We start from the raw sequence: 21,342 nt of genomic DNA on the forward strand, positions 1-21,342 counted from the left end.
ATTGTAGTGATTGAAGGACAAGATATGTTGCCAACACCTCAAAGTCTTTTAAACGCATGCAATAAAATTAAAGAATTCAAGAAAATGCATGAGTTAAAAAAAAATTTTAAATATAAAGTTTTCGACATTGATAATGTCGATACAAAGTTTGGTAAACAGTGGTATGTGGAATTGGATGAAAATAAGGTGTTCCTTCCTCGACGATTCCAAAAACAATTGTCACAATCCATGGTTGATGATATACTATCAAGAAGTGACCATCTTTATATGGTATATCACGGTCCTGACAAATACAATTCATCTGAAATTGAATTTGTATAAAACTTAAAAATCAATTTCAACAAGACCGTTTATAATTCACAATGGAACCATCAAATTTATTACTGGAACGAAAATTTCACCTAAATGGAAGCCGATCATTGGTTGTAGGATTTAATTCGTCATTAAATGTATGTGTTAAAATATTATCAAAAAGGTTTGAAATTATTTTGTGTGAACAAGAATGGATTGAATTACAAGAACTTTTTACATATGTAATGATAGGTATGTGTAGTGAATTTTATAATATAACTTTTAATGTAAATAATAAAATAAATGTTAAAATTTGTAAATTTCATAAACAAAAAGTTGTTATTATTAATAAAATAGTTTTCAATAGAAACAGTATTGAAAAACTTTTTAGATACAATTATATAATTGAACCCATTATTATTAAATACAAAAAAATTAATATTATTGAGGTAATTAGGAAATTAAAATTACTTGCAAGTAGAATTTCTAACGAATCTTGCACATCTGAAATGTTTGAATATGCAGTAGAAAATTGTGTTTCATCGTTGTGTAGTCAAACTTATCTTTTACTAAAAGAAATATTATTTTTTTATCCTCATATAATATATGAAAAATTATGACTAACAATTGTTAATGTAGGAATTGTAAAAAAGAATGATTGATGCTTATAAAAGATTTGAAGTAAGATTACAATCATTTAGTAATAGGGCTTTTCATCACAAATTTTTTTTGTGCGCATGCGTCAGAATCAGCCATCTTTTTCGTACTGTTTTTTGTAAACAACCATGCTAAAGTGTCCGCTATCCGTGTATCAAAAATTAAAATATAAATCAAAGTTGATTAATTATAAAAAAAGTGAAGAAAAAAAATAAATCGTGGGTCAAAATAACCTGAAAAAATTTTTTGTACTCCATTATAATTATGTTGTCTGTACGAAAAGGAACAACAAAACGGTGTTGTTATGGAGTATGTAAAAGTGATACACGATACAAATCATTTCAAACCAATAGATTCTATTTTATAAATTTTCCAAAGCCTTGTCTTGAATATCGAAAAAAAATAATCAATACATCAAGCAAATTACATATTAAAGCATGTGCAAAATGTGCGAAATGTGAATTATGGGTGAAAAAATGTGGCAGAAGTGACCGAGGTTTTAGATCTATTGATGATGTTACTAAGGATACTTATATTTGCTCACTACATTTTCTTGGAGAAAGTGGTCCAACTGAACAAAACCCTGATCCTTTAAGCTATCAAGAGTTTCAACATATTGATAAATCAATTAATAAGGTAAGGTATAAAATAAATTATACAGAAATATAATTTTTGGAGTTATAACCTCAAACCTGTTTATAGGTGCCCAAAGCAAGAACCAGCTTATCCGAAAAATACAACAGAGTTGATATGAAAAAAGCAAATGGATTAGAATATAGAAAAATAGATGATATTCTACCAGATGCACAGGTACAGTGTGAATAATAGAAAATTATAAAAAATTTTTATTCTTAATGAAAATTTTTCTTTTTCTTATAGACATCAGTGACTCATGGAGGGGTTCACAACGTAATTGATGATAATACTTGTTTTGTTGAACAAATATTACCAGATCAAACGTCAGACATGAGTATGACCCTTGGAGATATACACCGTGAAGAAATTAGGAAACATACAAGAGCAATAGAAATTCAGACAGATTCAATAAAGATGCGTAATAAAATTATTCAGGTTAAGTTACCAAAAAATTCAGCCATAGAAATTCAGACAGATTCGATAAAGATGCGTAATAAAATTATTCAGGTTAAGTTACAAAAAAATTCAGCCATGGAAAAATTTATTATATCTATTCGCAGTGATGAAAAAAGATGCATATTTTATACAAGTCTTCATTTTGAGCAAATCCAAGCTTTACATAGATTTTTGAGTCCAGCTTGCGAAAACTTAGATTATTGGGGCAGTCGAGAGTCAAAGCATGAAAATTCCGAAAATAATAGTAAATACAAATTTACTTCATTACAGCAGTTGATTTTGGTTCTATTAAGATTACGAATGGGGTATTTAACAGAAGATTTAGCTTACAAGTTCGATATTTCTACGGGGTTTGTTTCAAAAATATGTACAACTTGGATTTATTTTTTGTACAATGAATTTACCACTCAATTGAAGCCATTTATGTTCCCATCTAGGAAAACAATAGCCGAAACATTACCTAAAATATTTCGGTCTATAAAAAACATAAGAGTTATTGTAGATTGCGTTGAATTTTTTTGTCAATCGCCGTCAAACTTTGAACACCAAGGTAATTTATATTCAAGTTATAAAGCTCATACCACATTTAAAGTGTTGATAGGATGTACTCCTAATGGATGTCTTAGTTTTGTATCTGATGCATTTGAGGGTTCAATATCGGATCCAGAAATATTTAAACGATCAAAAATAGCAGACTTATTGCAACCTGGAGATGTAGTACTAGCAGATCGAGGTTTTACGGTTCATGATGTAGTTGAAGCTAAGCAAGCACATTTAAATATTCCTCCATTTTTGAATGGAAGAGACCGTTTAACTGCTCAAGAGGAAATTTTGACGAAGAAGATAGCAAAACAACGAATATATGTTGAACATGTTATTGGGCGCATAAAAAATTTCAGACTTCTTTCCACCGTTTTACTTTTAAATATGCGTCCTATCATGTCACAAATTATATTTATCTGTGCATGCTTGGTCAACTTTCAAACACCTATAGTTTTCGACGAATTAAATTAAGGCCAGTGTGTTGTAGGAAATAAAAAAACTGAAAGCCAAAATAATTGTAATATAATTATATTAAAAGTTCAAAACACATAACACTTGTAATGTTACAATATACTATTTATATTTTTATATTTTTTGTAAAACATCACATTTGTATATACGTGTACTTTTGTAATTTCTTTTTTTAATTATAAAAATATATTAATTTAATATTTTTTTCTTATGTATCCTTTTTGTGATAAATTAAGAAATATAAAAAAAATAAAACATGCTGTAAATTGTAGATTTGAAAGTTGTTCATGAAATATTTTTCACTTAGATAAATCAAAAGGTATTAAACAGCGGGGAATTCTCATTTCAAAATACTCGGGAGCCAAAATATTTTGATGAAACGCACTAACATGCTTCAGTACAGGTTCTATGAAATTGCCATCATAATAAATCTTCTCAATATGGAAACCCTTTGGGCTCCAAATAACAAAGTCACACCACAATCTCTCAGTTATTGCCATTTGAGTTTGTATTTGGTAGTAATATGCGTGACTTCGTTTTAACTTCATAGAAGTTCGAGTAATGGGAGTACAACAAAATGAAGTACGCTGTTGAGGTGTAAGAAGATGTAAATCAGTCGGATAATATTTTTCCAAAATTTTTGGACACTTTATTTCTAACACTCCGGTTGTATTTTTCAATGGATCTGAAATTAAGCCATCTGGCGATGCGCCTAATCCTGGATACTTGGAATTCACCCACAAGCCACTACTCTTTACTTCGTAAGAAAATTTTGTAGAAGTAAAGTCTTCATATTTTTTACGCGCAATGTCTTCATTCGCTCGACCATATTGCATTGCCTCAGTGGTTATATTTTGCTCAACCCACAATTGAGATTTGACTAGAGCAAAAATTTGGTCATTCGTTTTCTCAGTCTTAAATACTTTAATTTTAGAAGCTGTTATCAATATTTTACGGTATTGCCACCATTTATTATCATTACTTTGAGCTCCTTCAGTTATATCTACAGGCCCAGTTATATTATTGCACACATTAGTCGTTAGACGATAAACTAATGTCTTTAAATGACTTTTCCTTGGTTTTTCTAATACATAATCCTCGTATTGCGGCTGTAGTAATAATTGCCACATTGAAGGAGCTTTTCGACTAGCATTTATTAATTGTAAATCTGATAAAAAATTATTAATTTTTTGTTTGTCTATAGGTCTTGTTAAACTTCGACCAGGATCATATGACCTGCGTTTACTCATGTCATTTTTATTTTTATATTGCTGCTCATCTGCTTTGTGAGGTTCTTTTTTCTTTCTACCTTGATTCCAGCTACATAGTTTACTTGTACAAGGAACATTATCTTCGTCACAATCATCCAAATAATTCAATAGTACATATAGTAGGGCAGCTACATGAGAACAACGGCCCATACTAGAAGCTTTGCAATCACATGTTCCATGAATCACTCGAGCAGTTAACGGATTGACCATAACTGACACTTGATGAATTTCTTTAGCCTTATACGAAGCTTGAATTTTGCACTTCATGCAAAACATTTGATCAGATGTTACGCCTTCAAGAATTTCAAAAACGTGGCCGCTTTCTACATACAATTTTCCTCGTTTTAACGGTTTTGACGTACTATAATCAGCCTTTGGAGTTTGATTATTATTGTTTTCATTTTCAACATCACTGTTATCATAGTCGTCATCTATGCATGATGTCACTAGATAATGGTACATAGATCCGTAGGTGAAATTCTTAGGTACTTTGTCAGAAGGAAATGGTTGCCAAATGTTAGGATAATTTATTTTAGGACTCTGCACTACATTTGGATTTTGATTAAGTGTATTTAGAATATTTAGCCATTTTCCTTTGTCAACTGTTTGGTCCACTGGTACATTATTCCTAATTGCATTTTTGACTCTGTAAATTATTTATATATTATTTATTTATTATGTCGCATTAAACATTTTGTTTCTGATAAAAAATTGCTAAACATATTTACATTTGTCTAATTAATAATGTCATGTAGAGCCTCAAAATATTAATGACTTAATTTATTAATTACTTCCGTAAGTATTACTCATGTTAACTAAAATATATTTTCAATTATTACAAATGAATTGGCATTATTAATAAGAATAAAATTGTAAATATTAATTTATTTTTTTGTGTTTTTAGATAGTCAACAAATGTCAATGTCTAACCTCTCAATCAGCTCATTTTTTTTCCCTTTTTGCGGACGCCCATGACATTTTAGCCACCTTTTCAATTGTTCACAATTATGAGCTTCAACTGAATCATAAATAAGTGAAGCACCATCGATGGTTTTTTCCAATAATTTATTTCTTTGTGGAGATAATAGTCCTTGCCCAGCCATTGTTTATTAAAACAGTACGAATTTTTTGAATTTTCGCTGTTTCAACATGGCGGCACGCATGCGCTTGTCTGTTGATGAAAAGCCCTATACATCTAACGAATGGTTGAGTAAAAAATCTGTAGAGTTATCGGAAGCTGGGTTTTATTACACTGGAAACGCAAATGAAATTAAATGTTTTTGTTGTGAACTCGTTTTGAATCAATGGGAGAAAGATGATATACCGTTTAATTTACATGTTCAAAAATGTTCAAAATGTCTTTATATATTAACATTGATTGATTTAAAAAAATCTTGTAATGATCCATATGATATAGCTTTTGTTGAATTTTGTTTTTGGTTTCAAAGAAAGTTAAAATAACGTTTTGTTGAATTATTGTATTTTTTATGTATGTGTTATTATTTTAATAAATTACGTTATTTAAAAAAATAGTAAACTTGTTTTTTGTGTACCCTCCTTTTCTTAAAAATGGCAAAATAATATTAATAATAATTTGCAAATTCAGCATTAATTAAATTCATGTTTTTTCCTCAAAAATTACAAATTAATATTAATAATAATTTGCCAATTCAGCATTAAATTTTATATATAAACTTTTTGAAAACGTTAATTTCTAGTTAAAATTTACAATGGTTAATCTATTTGTAACAACGTATTTACTTAAAATAGTAATACCGGCTACGTATATAATCAACAATGCAAGTGTGAGTGCAATTCCAATTTTGGATAATATAAGTCCACAACAGCAGAATATTTATAATTCAGATGTTCAAGCGGTTACCAATCATGGCACTATACAAAAGGTTTATAATACTTATTATCCAAATAGTAATTTATCGGATCCAGTAACTGGTACTGGTGTAGAAAAAAATGGAACTGATGGAATTAAAACAGATTTTTTTCAAAATGTTTTCGCAAAAAATGGAATGGACCAAATTGAACTTCTGAAAAAACTGGCCAATGTTTTAAACAAACATTCTGAATCAGGTGGTAGCTCTTATGAAGATGATGTTGATGGTGACGATTTTTTGAAAAAAAGTAGAAGAAAACGTAGTATAGATGATGACAATTATCATATTAGGAGAATAGTGGAACTGAATTCTAAAATTTTAAGTATTTTAGAAAAAGAAATTTTTCAAATGTCAGGTATTAGCTACATTCAAAATAGTATTTACTTTGACATCGATTACAATGATGGTTCAATATACGTAACTACAGATCGCATATTTGTAGGTAAACTATCTTTAAAAATTTTGAAATATGTAAAAAATTTAAAAAACTTAATTGATTACCATTTTGAATATGTTATCAAAACAGAAGTTTTGTATAAAAAAATGTAGGTTTGCAATAAAATAAAATATGTTTATGTTAAGTAATGTTTTTTTTATTTATTTATTTATTTATTTATATTACAGAGTGATTAATTTTTAATAAAATAATTAGTTATTATATCTTTAACTTTAATAAAATCGGTAAGTAATTCTTTATTAGTAATTTCCATCGAACTATTAGAATTGGATAAGCGTTGAATATTTTCCAATACCCATTTCCAAGTTTTATTGTCTCTAGAGAATGGGTAAAATTTTAATTTAATGTCTTTTGTTTTGCAAACAGTAATAAGACGTTCTAACGAGTCAGGTTTAGCATAGTATGTAGCTGCAATCATTCCATCGTTTACCATTTTTTCCAAGCTGCATGTTTGTAAATGTTGTTTAATAACTAATTCGATTTCCAAACAAAATTGTTCTTTAATTGTTTCCATTTGACGATTCAGATATTCCATATACTTCATCTTATATTTAATTAAACATTCTATTAAATGATGGTAGTTACGTGTTATTATGTATGAAAATTCACATTCCTGAATAAATGATGGATATTTTATCAAGATGTATTCTATTAAATCTAATTTCCCATTTTTTAGAGCTGCTTTATAAAATTCGAAACATATGTTAGAATTACTTTTTTTAATCTCACTTTTCAAATCTTGAATCGTTAAATGTAAATGTAAATTTAAAATCATGATGAATAACCTACTTGATCTAAAACCTTATTTTGAAAAATCTACTTTAGCCTTTTTATATTAATAATAATAAAACAAATATCCCCTCTTAATCGAGTATACTATAAAAAGTGGCCTAAAAATCTTTTCCAAGGTAGTTTGTTTAGTTAAAACATTATTAATGAGATGAGTACATTTATTATTGATGTACAAGGATTTAAAAGTCCAAAAAATGGATTTATTGTGAAAGAATTTGCTGCGGTTACAAAAAAAAGTGAACATTATTTCATGTTCAAACCACCAACGCTCTTTGAATGTTTCGATGAAAACACTCAAAAACAAATAAAATATTTGGAAAATTATTACCATGGAATTCAATGGAACGAAGGTAATTATTCATATTGCAATCATAGGTGCATTATTACAAGTATTTTATCAAATGCTCACTGCATTTTTGCAAAAGGTTATGAAAAAGTAACATGGATACAAAAATATACTTCAGCGATTGTTTGCAACATTGAAGACTTTGAATGTTTTGATACATTAAAACATCTACGAAAGCAATACTCCAGTCCATTATGTGAAACACATAGAGAAAAACAATTAAGCCAAATGAAACCGTATATGTGTGCGCTAGAAAATGCTTTAAATTTGTATAAATTTTGTGAAAAAATGAAATTAGTTGATAATGAACACGATGACAATGATTTTTGAATAATGTAATTGTATTAAATAAAAAAAATGGTTATAAATTTTATTAATTTGTTTTATTGATTAAATTTTTTACATTGTGTAATCTGTAATTATAATATTTTATACAATGGGGCTAATACTTTTTTACCTCATTTGTAAGCGGATTATATGCAAAAATTTGATCATGTAAAATTAAACAATACGCTGCAGTATTTGGAGGAACATTTTCAGAACATTGAAACTCAATTCTAACATCAACAGGACCCGTTTTCACTTCTTCTGCTTGATGGGAACAATCTATTACAATCAAAGGTGCATCATTTTTAAATTCAGAGATATCTAGTAAGGGTTGATTTTCACGTCCATAATATGCATGTTGAAAATTGGAATACATATAGTATGCTATTGCATACTTGTTTTTCCCAAAATCTAAATTTAAGTTATCGTAAGGATATGAATTAGAATTCAAAAATACTTTCAAATTAGTTAAGTTTATATGATCAAATTTTGATGCATCTTTATGTTTTTTATTTTTGCGATCAGTTTGAAATCCAATAATTATAAACCTAGGTTTTTCCAATTGGGTTGTTGTTGTTAATTGCCATACATGGTCTTTGGCTTCCAATAATGATGGTTTTTCAATTAATAACCACCCACGGGAAGCTGCTTTCTTCGTTTCACCTTTTTCTATTCCTTTATAAATCATTAGTCGAATTTCATCATTCGGATGTATATGTGGAACTAACAAGTTAATTTTAGAAATTTTAATTTGAATATTATCGTCTTCAGCAGCAGCAGCAGCAGCAGTGCTTATAATAGCATTAATATCTGTTCGTGAGCGGTTAAAAATAAAATCATGTCTACCTTTTACAATAACTTGCTTAAAATCTTCATTAAAACCTAAAAAATGTTTTAATTTGCAGCAATAATTAAAATTACCGTTTAAAGGTGTTATGTGATTAAATGGGGACCATCCACTATTTAATAACATTCGACTCTCATTTGGATTTAAGGATAATAAATTTTTAAGCGTACTCGTAATACCAGGATTTCGATTTCGATCAATTTCAACTCCATTTAGCTCATATCGAATCTCCTCAAATAAATGTGCAACACAATTGTTTACTAATTTAACAGTAGCAATCTCATCGTTATTATTAAACGAATCGTTATAAGCAGTATATGTATGAAGTTCTTTTTTACTAATACTATCATCAAATTGAAAATTTGATAAACTAAATATATTTGAGGTCATTTTTTTTTTGCTTTTTTATAGTAAAACCTAGACCTTTCAAAAATGCAATGTTTTCAGGAGTTAATTGTTTCAATTTCGTATTAGTAGAAGTAGTAGTATCTTTAACGTTTGTTAACACACTATTTGGTTGTAAATTGTTATTTGTATTATATATTAACATTTTCGAAGATGTAACCTTACACTTATGCTTTCACCACGAAAATTGATAAGTTGATTATCCTGATCTACAATCTTTATTGATAAAGATGTTACTCTTCTAACATTTACCGGTAAATAAATAACATTTTTAGGTGTCTCATTTATTTTATAGCCTGATGGTACAGTTGGAAAAAATTCATGTAGAGTGTGTACTAAATTATTATTCATGTAAGCACCTGTTGTTATATTTGTTAATATACGTATAAGATTCACCTTCATGATATTAACAGGTAAATCAGAAAAATGCCATATATTTGGTTCTAATTTTCGTTGAGTGAAACCTAACAAGGATCCAATTGAATTTGGCTTGTCAAAATATACCGTATGCGTACTTTTAACTTCACTTTTTAACGTATTATTATTAGCTCTGATATCTATTTTAGGTCTCACAGCAGGAGCTTTATAAATTTTATTTCCATGTTTATTATAAAGATAATCGTTTACATATTTATTAATTGCATCGAGTTCATATGTACCTAAAGGTATTTCTATAATATCTTCTCCTATATGTAGCAAATTATTGAAATTGTCAACATTTGGAAAACTGTGATAAGATTCAAAGTTTATCAATCCACATTCATAGTTTCCATTTAGTTCTAGAGGTGGATAATATTCGGCACTCAATTCACTACTATTACCACTTAAAGTTAATGTAAAAGACATGATTAATAAGTAAGTATGCTAATTTTTTTATTTAAATTTTTAATTTGTTATACAAAAATTTTATGCACAAGTGTCCACAATTATATGTATTATAATTTTGATATGTTTTATAGTTATATGTAATATTTTTACCTAAATATTTTACTAATTCTATTGGTGGGGGTAAATTTCCAAAACTATCAAAGTATTCACTTTTGTTTACGTTTTTCCAGTAAGCTACCCAATGACTACCTGGTCCAGAAGAAATATCTAAATTAACAATACCACATTCACGTATTTTAGGTTTTTTTGGTAAGGTATCTCGCATGAAAACCCCTCTAAAATGAGGTAGATTTTTACAATATTCTTGTATGTCTAATTCATTCAAGGGTCTATTGGGTAGCTTTTTTAATAGTTTTTTGAAGGGTTTAAGTACAATCCAAGCCCCTTTCTATACGGTTTCAAATACAAACCTTTTCCATTTTTTAACGCAATAGTTTCCATTGTTTGATTATGACGTTGTTTTTCTGCTAAGGTTTTTTTAGCATTCTTTGCATCAGTAATTGCTTTTGCAATACTAGCCGCTCCACCTGATAACGATCCAATTGCAGATAGTCCTGCGAACAATGGTAATAAAAATGGTAACACTCCACCAGTTTTCGGTATTGGAATTATTCGAGGAGTTCTTACATTCTTGTTTTTTACAAAACTTTTAGTTGCAATAATTGCAGTTTTTATTGCTTGATTTAAATTTTGAGGTTTTTCATTTTTTAATTGTTTTTGAGCATTACGTACAGCTGCACGAAATGCAACAGTTTTAGATTTATTATTCTTTTTTTTCTTTTTGTATCCCATCCCCATCTTAACCTTTGCTTTCATCGCGTTAGTAATTGCTAATGCTGCAGCTCTCTCACCTAACCCTGCGTCTGAAGATTTTACACGATCCCAAGCTTTATTAGCTAATTCTAAATCTGCTTTATGACGATCAGTCAAATTATTTGATTTAGAATATGCAATATCGTGTGATTTACAAAAAGAATCTAATTTATTAATACCTGGATCACCTCTTGCTAAACGAGTTTGTAATCGAGTTCCAGGTCCACAGTATTGATATCCAGGTAAATGTAGTTCAAATGGTAATTTATTTATGAGAGAATTAATTAATCCACCTCCTTGTTTGCGCTTTAAATTGTGACTAGTATTTTTAGAAGTTTTTCCCATGATTTATATGTATGCCTCTCCTTCGAATAATTATCAATTAAGGAAGCATGTTTTTTAAGTAGCATGCTCTTATATACATTTTTTTAGTCGCATGAATTATATGAATGAATACGGACCATGCGTTTTATTAAACAAAATAAACTATTACCTATTAGAAACGTTGATTTTACAACTTCAATGTCTAAAGAAAAAAAAAAACATGGATCATTATTAAACACAAATATTCGAGGAATTGTTTGCGGGCCTAGCGGTTGTGGTAAAACAAACGTAATCATTGGTTTATTAGAACATCCTAATGGTTTAAAATTTGAAAACGTATATATTTATTCTAAGTCACTTCATCAACCTAAATATGAATATTTAAGACAGGTGTTACATTCAGTGAAAGGTATAGATCTTTTAACATTTTCAAACAACAGCGAAGTGCTACCATTAGATAAAGTGAAAAAAAATTCAATATTCATATTTGATGATATTGCTTGTGAAAACCAAAACCATGTAAAATCTTATTTTTGTATGGGAAGGCATATGGATGTTGATAGTTTTTATTTATGTCAATCGTATACTAGAATTCCTAAACATCTCATTAGAGATAACGCTAATTTAATTGTTTTATTTAAACAAGATGAATTAAATTTAAGCCATATTTATAAAGACCATATAGGAGCTGATGTAACTTTTGATACATTTAAAACTATGTGTGCAAAATGTTGGAAAGATAAATATGGATTTTTAGTAATAGATAAAGATTCTGATATAAACAGAGGGAGGTTTCGAAAAGGGTTTGATAATTTTATATTACTTTAACTTGAATATTGGTTAAATAAGTATCACTCTTCATTAAACTATTGATTACGTTAGATCAGTTTGTTGAGGATTGCTCTGTTGAAAAAATAAAAAAATTTTTTATTGTTAAAATTGGATATAGTTATTTATTATCAATCATGAACGTTGAATTATCTAAAAATATTATTAAATCTGCAAAAGCAATACGTAAAAAATATAATGAACTTAAACATGGTAAAATGGAATCTGACAAATTATTGGAAGAGAACTTAAAACCAATTACTGAACCTTTGAAAGAAATTGTATCTGAAATAAAACACAAATCGAACACGCATACAACTAAAAAAGATACATATACATCTACAAACATTTTTGATGATGTTAAAAGTAGTGATAGTGATAGTGATAGTGATGAAGTTTTTACTGAAAATAAAACAAACGATAATGGTGCTATAAAACGATCAAAATCTGACTCAAAAATGTATGAAGATTCCCATTCCAAGTTAAACAAGCGACGTTTATCTGCACAATTTGAAGCTAACCAATTGATGAATGAACACAACGATTACTATGAACTCAAAAATTATGGAAATATTACAAAAGAATATCTCCAACGTGTGTACGTAAAGTCGAAATCTGTTGATAATCAATATGGACCTCACTTTGATGATAACAATGAACAGTTATACATTGGAAATTCCCAAATAAAATTTAGAAATAATAATAATATAACCATTAATGATATTGAATATCATGGAACACCTGGATTGTATGAATTATTATTTATGAAAATTCCTGATAAAGATGTATACACTCAAGAAGACTTGAATGCATTTGCTAGCATTATGAAATTAACCAACGCACATAGGCAAAAATATGATATAAATAAACCAATAAACAGTAATAAAGGTCATAAATATAAATATATTATCAGTAAATTATTTCCTCCTACACAACAGGTGAAAAAAAGAAATGCAACTACAAGCGTAGGTATGGGGTTAGCAATAAATAAAAAACAAAAAGTGGTTGGTAGTAGTAGTAGTAATATAGATTTTCAAATGCAGATACCTACGAATATCACCTACGTTTATTGGAATGACGTAAATGAATTATGTAGTAGATTGCGCTTATTAATAGCATCAACGCAAGCGGGATCGAATTCGCACTCAAGCGAAATAGCGGCCCTTATCGAAGAGTTACGTGAAGCCGATATAATTGTATAAATATTTACCTCATAAAGGTAAAATTTTCATTATAAAAATGAGTGTTGACAAGTTTGGGCGATCTAGTGAACTTAGTGTGCATGGAAAACCTGGACCTCCAGGTATTGGATTCTTACTAACATTAGCTGGTGATTATGATTTAAATGAAAAACGAATTAAAAACTTGAATCACCCTGTGGATAAAAATGATGCAGTTAACAAAATTTATTTTGATAACAAATTGAATTATATTGATAAGCAAATAAAAAGTATTGCAGATGATTTAAAAAATAAAACCGATATTGTAAATCAATTATTAAATCAAATGCTTACATTTAAAGTTGAAGTAGACATTTTATCAAATTCTAATAAGCAATTATTAAAACAAGTAAATGATATGGGAACATTCGTTAATAATGCTATCAGTGATGAAATGAAAAAAATTAAAACTGAATTTGATATGACTCTAAAAGGTTTAGAAAAATTTTTTGAAATAAAAGATGATGATACAATCAAACGGTTGGTAGTACTAGAAAATGCGATTGAAAAACTACACAAAGTACTTGATTATTAAAAAAATTAATTGTTAAAATGAGTAAACAACAGATAGTTCAAGAATTACATAAACCTGCTCGTAAAAACTTTAAACGTAGACGAGTCATTATGAAAGGTATTGACGATCTTTGGCAAGCAGATTTATGTGATATGAATGCATATGTGAAAGAAAATCGGGGAAACAAGTATTTGTTAACTGTTATTGACACGTTTTCAAAATACGCATGGGCAATGCCACTTAAAAATAAAAATGGATTGGAAGTTTCTACAGCATTTTCAAAAATTATTCATGAAGGTAGAAAACCAAAAAATTTACAAACAGACGATGGAAAAGAATTTTTTAACAACAACTTTAACACTTTAATGAAAAAGTACAATATAAATCATTACTCAACATATAGCTCAATGAAAGCATCTATTGTTGAACGATTCAATCGCACAATTAAAGAAAAAATGTGGAAAAATTTCAGTTTGACAGGTTCATATAATTGGATAAATTCGTTAAAAAAAATGTTGTTTGATTATAATCATACCATTCATCGAACTATTAAAACGGAACCGTCAAATGTGACAAAACGATGTGAGCCCCGGCTATTAAACACCGTTTATAACCATATTAAAATTTTTGATAAAGCAAAATATAAAATTGGTAACTACGTTAGAATCTCAAAGTATAAAACTAATTTTGAAAAAGGATATACACCATCGTGGACTACTGAAATTTTTAAAATTCGAAAAGTACAACTAACAAATCCTGTGATTTACCTTCTGGAAGATTATTTAGGTAATCCAATACTTGGAGGATTCTACGAACTTGAATTACAAAAGACTAAATATCCTAAAAATTATTTAGTTGAAAAAGTTTTAAAAAGAAAAGGGGATCAGCTGTATGTAAAATATCTAGGTTTCAAAAATAATCACAATAGTTGGATATACAAAAAAAATTTATTATAAAAAACTAAAACTATAATAATAATAATAATAATAATAATAATAATAAGGGCAGGCAATCCCTAACCTCACGTCCGAGCCTAACACTAGGACACGTGCCATACCCGGTAACCATCAATTCCGCTCAAAGTGATGGGCTAACGAGGTGGGTCCGTGCTGACTCAGCGGAGCTAAATGAGTCAAATCCAAAAAATGTCAAATTTGAGAAGCAGATTTTTCGGTCCTCAGGCGGGTAGTAGTCGACCCAGTCCTACAGAACCCCGCCCCCCTGCAGGTGACGCTTCTACCTTACCTATAGGGGGTAGCTCTCACGGATATGAGGGAGAGCAATCAAATTTGGCTTTGGATCCCAGGCTAGTCCCGGAGACTAGACGTGCCGCTGACGACGAAGAGCCATCTCAAGGCACTTCTCAAGAAAGTCGAGCGAGCACACAAAACAGTCGTCTTCAGCGCTTTCAATGGACGAAGGCACTTAAGGCTGACCTGCTCACTTGTTACGAAGCAAGTGAACCATCAAGACGTGGCTATATGGGCAGGATGCACACCCTCTGGTGCGAAAAGCATCCCGAACTTTCCCATATGAAATCGCAACATCTACGCGATCAAGCATCCCGTCTCAAAAAAACCGGATTTGACAAACCCCGAACAGGACAAGAGAAACGATGCAGGACTACGCAAGCGGAAGTGAATCGAGGTGATGAGATAGAGCCGGCTGCTATTGGTGTAGTTCATTCTACACGTGAGACATTAGTCGCTGAGACGCAGGATGGAATATCTCAGGATGAGCCAGTATTAGAAAGTGAGAGATCTGATACTGAGACACAGGATCGGGTATGTCAAAATACCCCACCACCACCTGTGTTAGAGACTTCACCACCTACGCCTCTGATACCCGAAGATATCCCAGCACTACCTGTGTTAACGGCGGAAACAGCCACGCCACTCACTTCGACCACGGAAGCCAACGTAGAGGAAACTCCGATCCTTCCTGCTGAGCCACCAAACACTCGTTTGGAAGAGCTTAAAGAACGGTTTCAAAATATCCTGTTCAAAACCGATAATGACCTTTCCAAACGCAAACGTCCCAAGTACCGCAAAACGTTTGCCAAAGCACAAGACCTTGCTTTAATCAACCAGATCGTCGACGATCATCTGAATCACACAAGTAGCCTACTCGAAATCGATAGCTCAGTCTATGCTGCAATGTGTGCTCTTTCTCCTGCCCCCAAGTCTACTGAGACAGCCGAGGAGAAAACATGCAAGCGTATAGAGCAACTTGACTCCAAGTTGACGCCTCTTCGACAGACGGTATCACGTATCGAGTGTGTGTTAGAGTACCAGAAAGCTGGTAAACCCTTCACCCCAAAGGTGCGAGCCTTCGCGCGTGAACTCAGGCACCAACACCACACACTAAACAAGGGTATCCTGCTCACTATCAAGCAGCGAAACATTGAAAAGATACGTGCACTAGCTCTCGCTCGAAAAAAGCTAGTTAAACGCGAGAAGTGTATTCGAGAGAACAAGATCTTTGTATCGAATCCTTCCCGTTTATTTGCAAAACCCCCTTCTCTCGTCGAGAATCCACCTTCGATAGAGCAAATCGATGGCTACTGGCGTGATTTATATGAAAAGTCGACCAATGTAGATAAAAATATAAGACCAATCAAACTGTTCGAAAGGTTCTGCAACGCGCGCCTAGCAGAACAAGCGGTCCTAACATCTGTTACCGCTGATGAAGTATCCCTTGCTTTCAAAGGCAAGAAGAATCATTCGGCGCCTGGCATGGATGCTGTGTCCAACTTCTGGTGGAAACGTTTAACTTCCACACACGCGCATCTAGCTAGGCACTTTACTTCATACATCCTTGGGTACGGGACCTTTCCAACGTGGTTCGCGGAAGGACGAACAGTTTTGATTCCCAAGAAAGGAGACCTTTCAGTTCCGAGCAATTATCGCCCGATTACATGTCTCAATACCGTGTACAAAGCGTTCACCTCCATTCTTAATGAACGCATACTCACAACCATAGAACCGGTTTGGCAGATGATATACGAGCAACGCGGCTCCAAACGAGGTATATCAGGTTGCAAAGATAATCTTCTTGTTGACAGATGTATCTGTCAAGACGCTCGTCAGTATCAGCGCGACCTGAGTATGGCCTGGGTGGATTATAGGAAAGCATTTGACACTACCTCTCATCAACTCATATTGGTGCTGCTCAAATGTTTGAAAATTCACCCCGATATCATCAGATGCATCGATGAGCTGTTACCTTTGTGGAAGACCAAATTTACCATTAGATGTGGTAAACGTACTGTCTCAACAGATCTGGTAACGTATAAGCGTGGTGTCTATCAAGGCGACAGCCTTAGCCCGCTTTTATTCTGCATCTCCCTTATGCCCCTTTCCTTGCGCTTGCGAGAAGAAACTGGTTACCGTTGTGGTCCCCCGGCAGATAGGAAGCATCAGGTAACTCATCTATTCTATATGGATGACCTGAAACTTTATGCTTCTTCTGAGAGCAGTCTATCTCAAGCTCTCAAAGCTGTCCACCAGTACACGAAGGCTATTGGCATGGAATTCGGACTTGATAAATGTGCCGTCATTCATTGTAAGAGGGGTCGTGTCCCTGATTACGATGCAGACGTGCAGCTCACAGATGGAAGCATCGTGAAACATCTCGATGAAGAAGAGCTCTACACATATTTGGGTGTCGGTGAAAACCACATTCAAAGTGTGTCTACTGTCAAAGAAGCTCTTCGCGGCAGGTATAGGCACCGTCTTCGACAAATCTGGCAATCAGAATTGTCTGGGATCCATAAGATCCGTGCTACTAATATGCTTGCAATACCCATCCTTCTCTATTCTTTTGGTTCCATCAAATGGACAATAGAGGAGCTTAAGGAACTTGATAGAGGCACTCGCAAACTCATGAACGTCAATCGTAGTTTGCACCCACGTGCTTCTGTACCGCATAATTACCTCCCACGCCAGCAAGGAGGTAGAGGTCTCCTATCCGCTGAATGTCTACATGATAGGGTAGTTTTAGGAATAGCTTGTCAGGTCATAAATAGTTCTGACCCTCTTATGAAACTCGTGCGCGATCATGAGTTACAGGGTAAAGGAGCATTCTTGTTCTCTGCAGCACAACATGCAGCGTCTAAATTGGGCCTTGCTTTTGATCCGTCTAATCGTGATCTTGATGATAACGTGGTCCTTCTCTCCAAATCTCGACTTCGTTCAGCTGTAAAACGAGCTGAAATACGCTCCCTCTTCGAAGATCATCGGAATCGTGACCATCAGGGAATGTTCTACCGTCATCTAGACACCTGTAGTCTTTCCGTTGATCTTACGTTCTCTTTTCTCCGATCAGCTGGACTCAAGTCCGAAACAGAAGGCTTTATCATCGCTGCCCAAGATGGTGTGATAGCGACGCTAACTCACCAAAAGTATGTATATAAGCAAGCAGTCTCCAACACTATGTGCAGAGCGTGCAAATCCCAGCCAGAGACGCTGATGCACCTCATCTCGGCATGTCCTTCTTATGCCACGAACACCTACATACATCGCCATAACGCTGCCCTCCGCGTGCTGTACTACTTCTTGAGACACAAGTATGAAGTGGACCCTACGCCAGTCCTACCATATGCTCCAGGCGAGATCGAGTCCGTCGTCAAGAACGAGAAATGCATTATCTTCTGGAATTTCTCGTTCCCAACTACCAGGCAGCTCTCTGCTACTAAGCCTGATATAGTGCTCCAGGATATCTTATCTAAGACTATGTACGTCATCGAGTTCTCTGCGCCTGCAGAAACGAACATAGTCACGAAGGAGGAGCAAAAACGGACTAAATATCTTGATAACTTACAAGAACTACGACAACTACACCCTGGCTACTCAGTCAAAATGGTTGTCCTCATTATCGGTTGCCTAGGCGGAATTCGTCCAACTCTCGAGACGAATCTATCTCAAATTCCGGTCTGCAGGTCTCATCTTCGTCACCTTATCTCTTCTATGCAGAAGGCTGTCATTATAGGCACCCTTCGTACATTGAGATCGCATCAGACTGTCTTCAAGTAACAGCCCTTGAAGTTCCTTTTTTCTTTTTCTTTTCTTTTCTTTCTTTTAGTAGGTTCCACATCGCTGCGGTGCAGGGACGGAGCCTGCTTGACCAGGACACTAGACAAACTTACGTACCACCGACTCGGAAAAAAGACGGACCAACGGACGTCGCGTGGACTGACGGACGTACAGACTACACGGCCACAAGTCAGTGAACTTTCTTCAAAAGACGTAGCTGCCTTGTGAAGATTTATGTCTCTCAAGGAGATGGGAGGCTCTGGGGTGTAAATCCTGTATCCTCTCTCCCTCCTTGGCAGGCATGAATACGTTAATATCAAATTTAAATAATAATAATAATAATAATAATCCATTTTGATCTGTAAATTCGAAGAAAATAATTAAAAAAATTTAGTTTTTCACATTGTTTTTTTTTTTTTTTTAAACTCACCTTTGTCATCCTATTTGAATCCCGTCTACAGGTGGTTGGACGTTGAACGCTCTCTCAAACTGCAACTATAAAGAGTGCAAATTAATATATAATGTTAAAATTATAACAATTTAGAAAACTTACAAGAAGATTCATATTGCAGATTACTTTTCGACAGGCATTTATAACCTGTCCGACGGTTTTCGGATCCCCTGGTTCTCCTTCACGATGTGCAGCTATTGATAGTAGCATCACCAGGGGTTCCATTGATTCACCCAAATTCAACATTCCCAACATTGTTCCGATGAACATATCCACATCGGAACTCAGGATAAACATGGGTGTATCCCGTCCATTTTTTTCTCCAAATTCTTCCATTAACTCTATAATCATGTCTACACTCATGATTATAAGAGCTAAATTTTTTTTTACGAAGTCCATTTTTTAAAAGTATTTGTATAAATTAAATAACAAATGAACGTTGTAAATTGACAAACTTAACTAAATTTTTATAAAAATCCTTCTATATATATACAATCTTCTTATCATTTGATATTTTTTGAACTTAACCTTCACTATGTGAAGGTTAGGTTTTTTTATTTGATATAAAATTTAATGTTGAATTTGCAAATTATTATTAATATTAATTTGTAATCTTTATTTTTTGAACTTAACTTTCACCTCGTTTTAGAATTTGTTCAATTTACACAAATTTCATTTAGTTTTAAAATGTCCGTGAGCTAAAGTATGATGATTTTCAATTAAAACCCGTTTGTCATCACTAGCACTTAATGCAACTTTAGTTTGTTTTATTGAATACATAACATGTTTCTTTGATCTTAGTGTATTCTGAGAACGGTAAATTGTTTGATTGGAATTTAAACAATTTAAGAAATCGTTAAAAGTGATAGTTGTTTTGACAATGTTGCTTTTAATACCTTTTATTTTTTTAATTTTATCTTCATCGTTTACACGTATAGCATACATCTTTGATCTTAATCCAACAAACTCTGTAATGATTTGCCCACCAAGTTCATCTTTCATTAATCCGAGTTGTCTTTTATTAACCAATGGTAGATTGTATGCATTATTTTCTACATAATTACTAGTATCAAATTTATCAATATTATCAGCCATTAGTTTATATATATCAAGATCACCTTTAGTTACATAGACTAAAGAATCAGTATCCGTATCAAGAATATGACAACGATTTCCACACACTTTCAGCATAAAACCGTAATGAAACCAGTATAAAAATATCTTTGAAATTTCTAATATGCACATACCTAAATAAATTGGTTTGTTCATTTTAATTTCAGTTTTAGTTAATTCAATAGCAACTAGATTTTCTGTAAATATTTTACACTTATGAAAATTTGGCTTAGAAATCAAAACTTTAGCTCCCCATTGACCATCCCATTTTGATACCAGCTTTATATCAACATGTTTACGTACGTTTTCCATTGATTTTCCAAAAACCGCATTATTCATTAATTTGAAACAATTTTGATCAAACTTGTTAGTTGCATTTGCACGTAATTGAGTGTTTAGATCTATATATGGTTTAAGCCACGGTGATTGATCAAATTCTATTATACGGTGTACTTTATTTAATATCAATCCATTTTCTATGCATTGTTTCAAATTTCTATAATGAATTACATACTTTTCTTTTGAATGCAACGTAGTCAAAAGTTTTTTTTGTTTAGACCCTGGAGGTATTTCATGAGTTGGACAAAACGGTAAATCATTATGTTCATCGTGTAAAATGTCAGGGTAGTCCAAATCAACTTCTAAAATATACCCTTTTGGTGAGTCATCTGGAACTTGCATTATTTCATCCACTTCTTTAGTAACCCATCTAAACCCGCCATATGGTAAATATGCAGTCATTGCCCATCCGTAGAGGTTATTAACGT

General features: G+C 32.3%; 1 protein-coding gene across 1 annotated transcript; it reads left to right on the top strand.

The window, feature by feature from the left end:
* Window positions 1-1,174: 1,174 nt before the first annotated feature.
* Window positions 1,175-3,087, top strand: LOC123300078. The gene is made up of 3 exons (XM_044882551.1): window positions 1,175-1,584; window positions 1,651-1,758; window positions 1,828-3,087. The coding sequence occupies exons 1-3, from the start codon at window positions 1,213-1,215 to the stop codon at window positions 3,052-3,054; spliced, it is 1,707 nt and encodes a 568-aa protein (XP_044738486.1). The 5' UTR covers window positions 1,175-1,212; the 3' UTR covers window positions 3,055-3,087.
* Window positions 3,088-21,342: the final 18,255 nt, after the last annotated feature.

This window comes from Chrysoperla carnea, chromosome 5 (genome assembly GCF_905475395.1).
Source record: "Chrysoperla carnea chromosome 5, inChrCarn1.1, whole genome shotgun sequence".
NCBI classification, from domain to species: domain Eukaryota; kingdom Metazoa; phylum Arthropoda; class Insecta; order Neuroptera; family Chrysopidae; genus Chrysoperla; species Chrysoperla carnea.

Coding starts and splice junctions, on each gene's coding strand:
- LOC123300078 (XM_044882551.1), top strand. CDS start 1,213: ATGTTGTCTGTACGAAAAGGAACAACAAAACGGTGTTGTTATGGAGTA. Junction 1,585..1,650: donor TTGATAAATCAATTAATAAG/GTAAGGTATAAA, acceptor ACCTGTTTATAG/GTGCCCAAAGCAAGAACCAG. Junction 1,759..1,827: donor ATATTCTACCAGATGCACAG/GTACAGTGTGAA, acceptor TTTTTCTTATAG/ACATCAGTGACTCATGGAGG.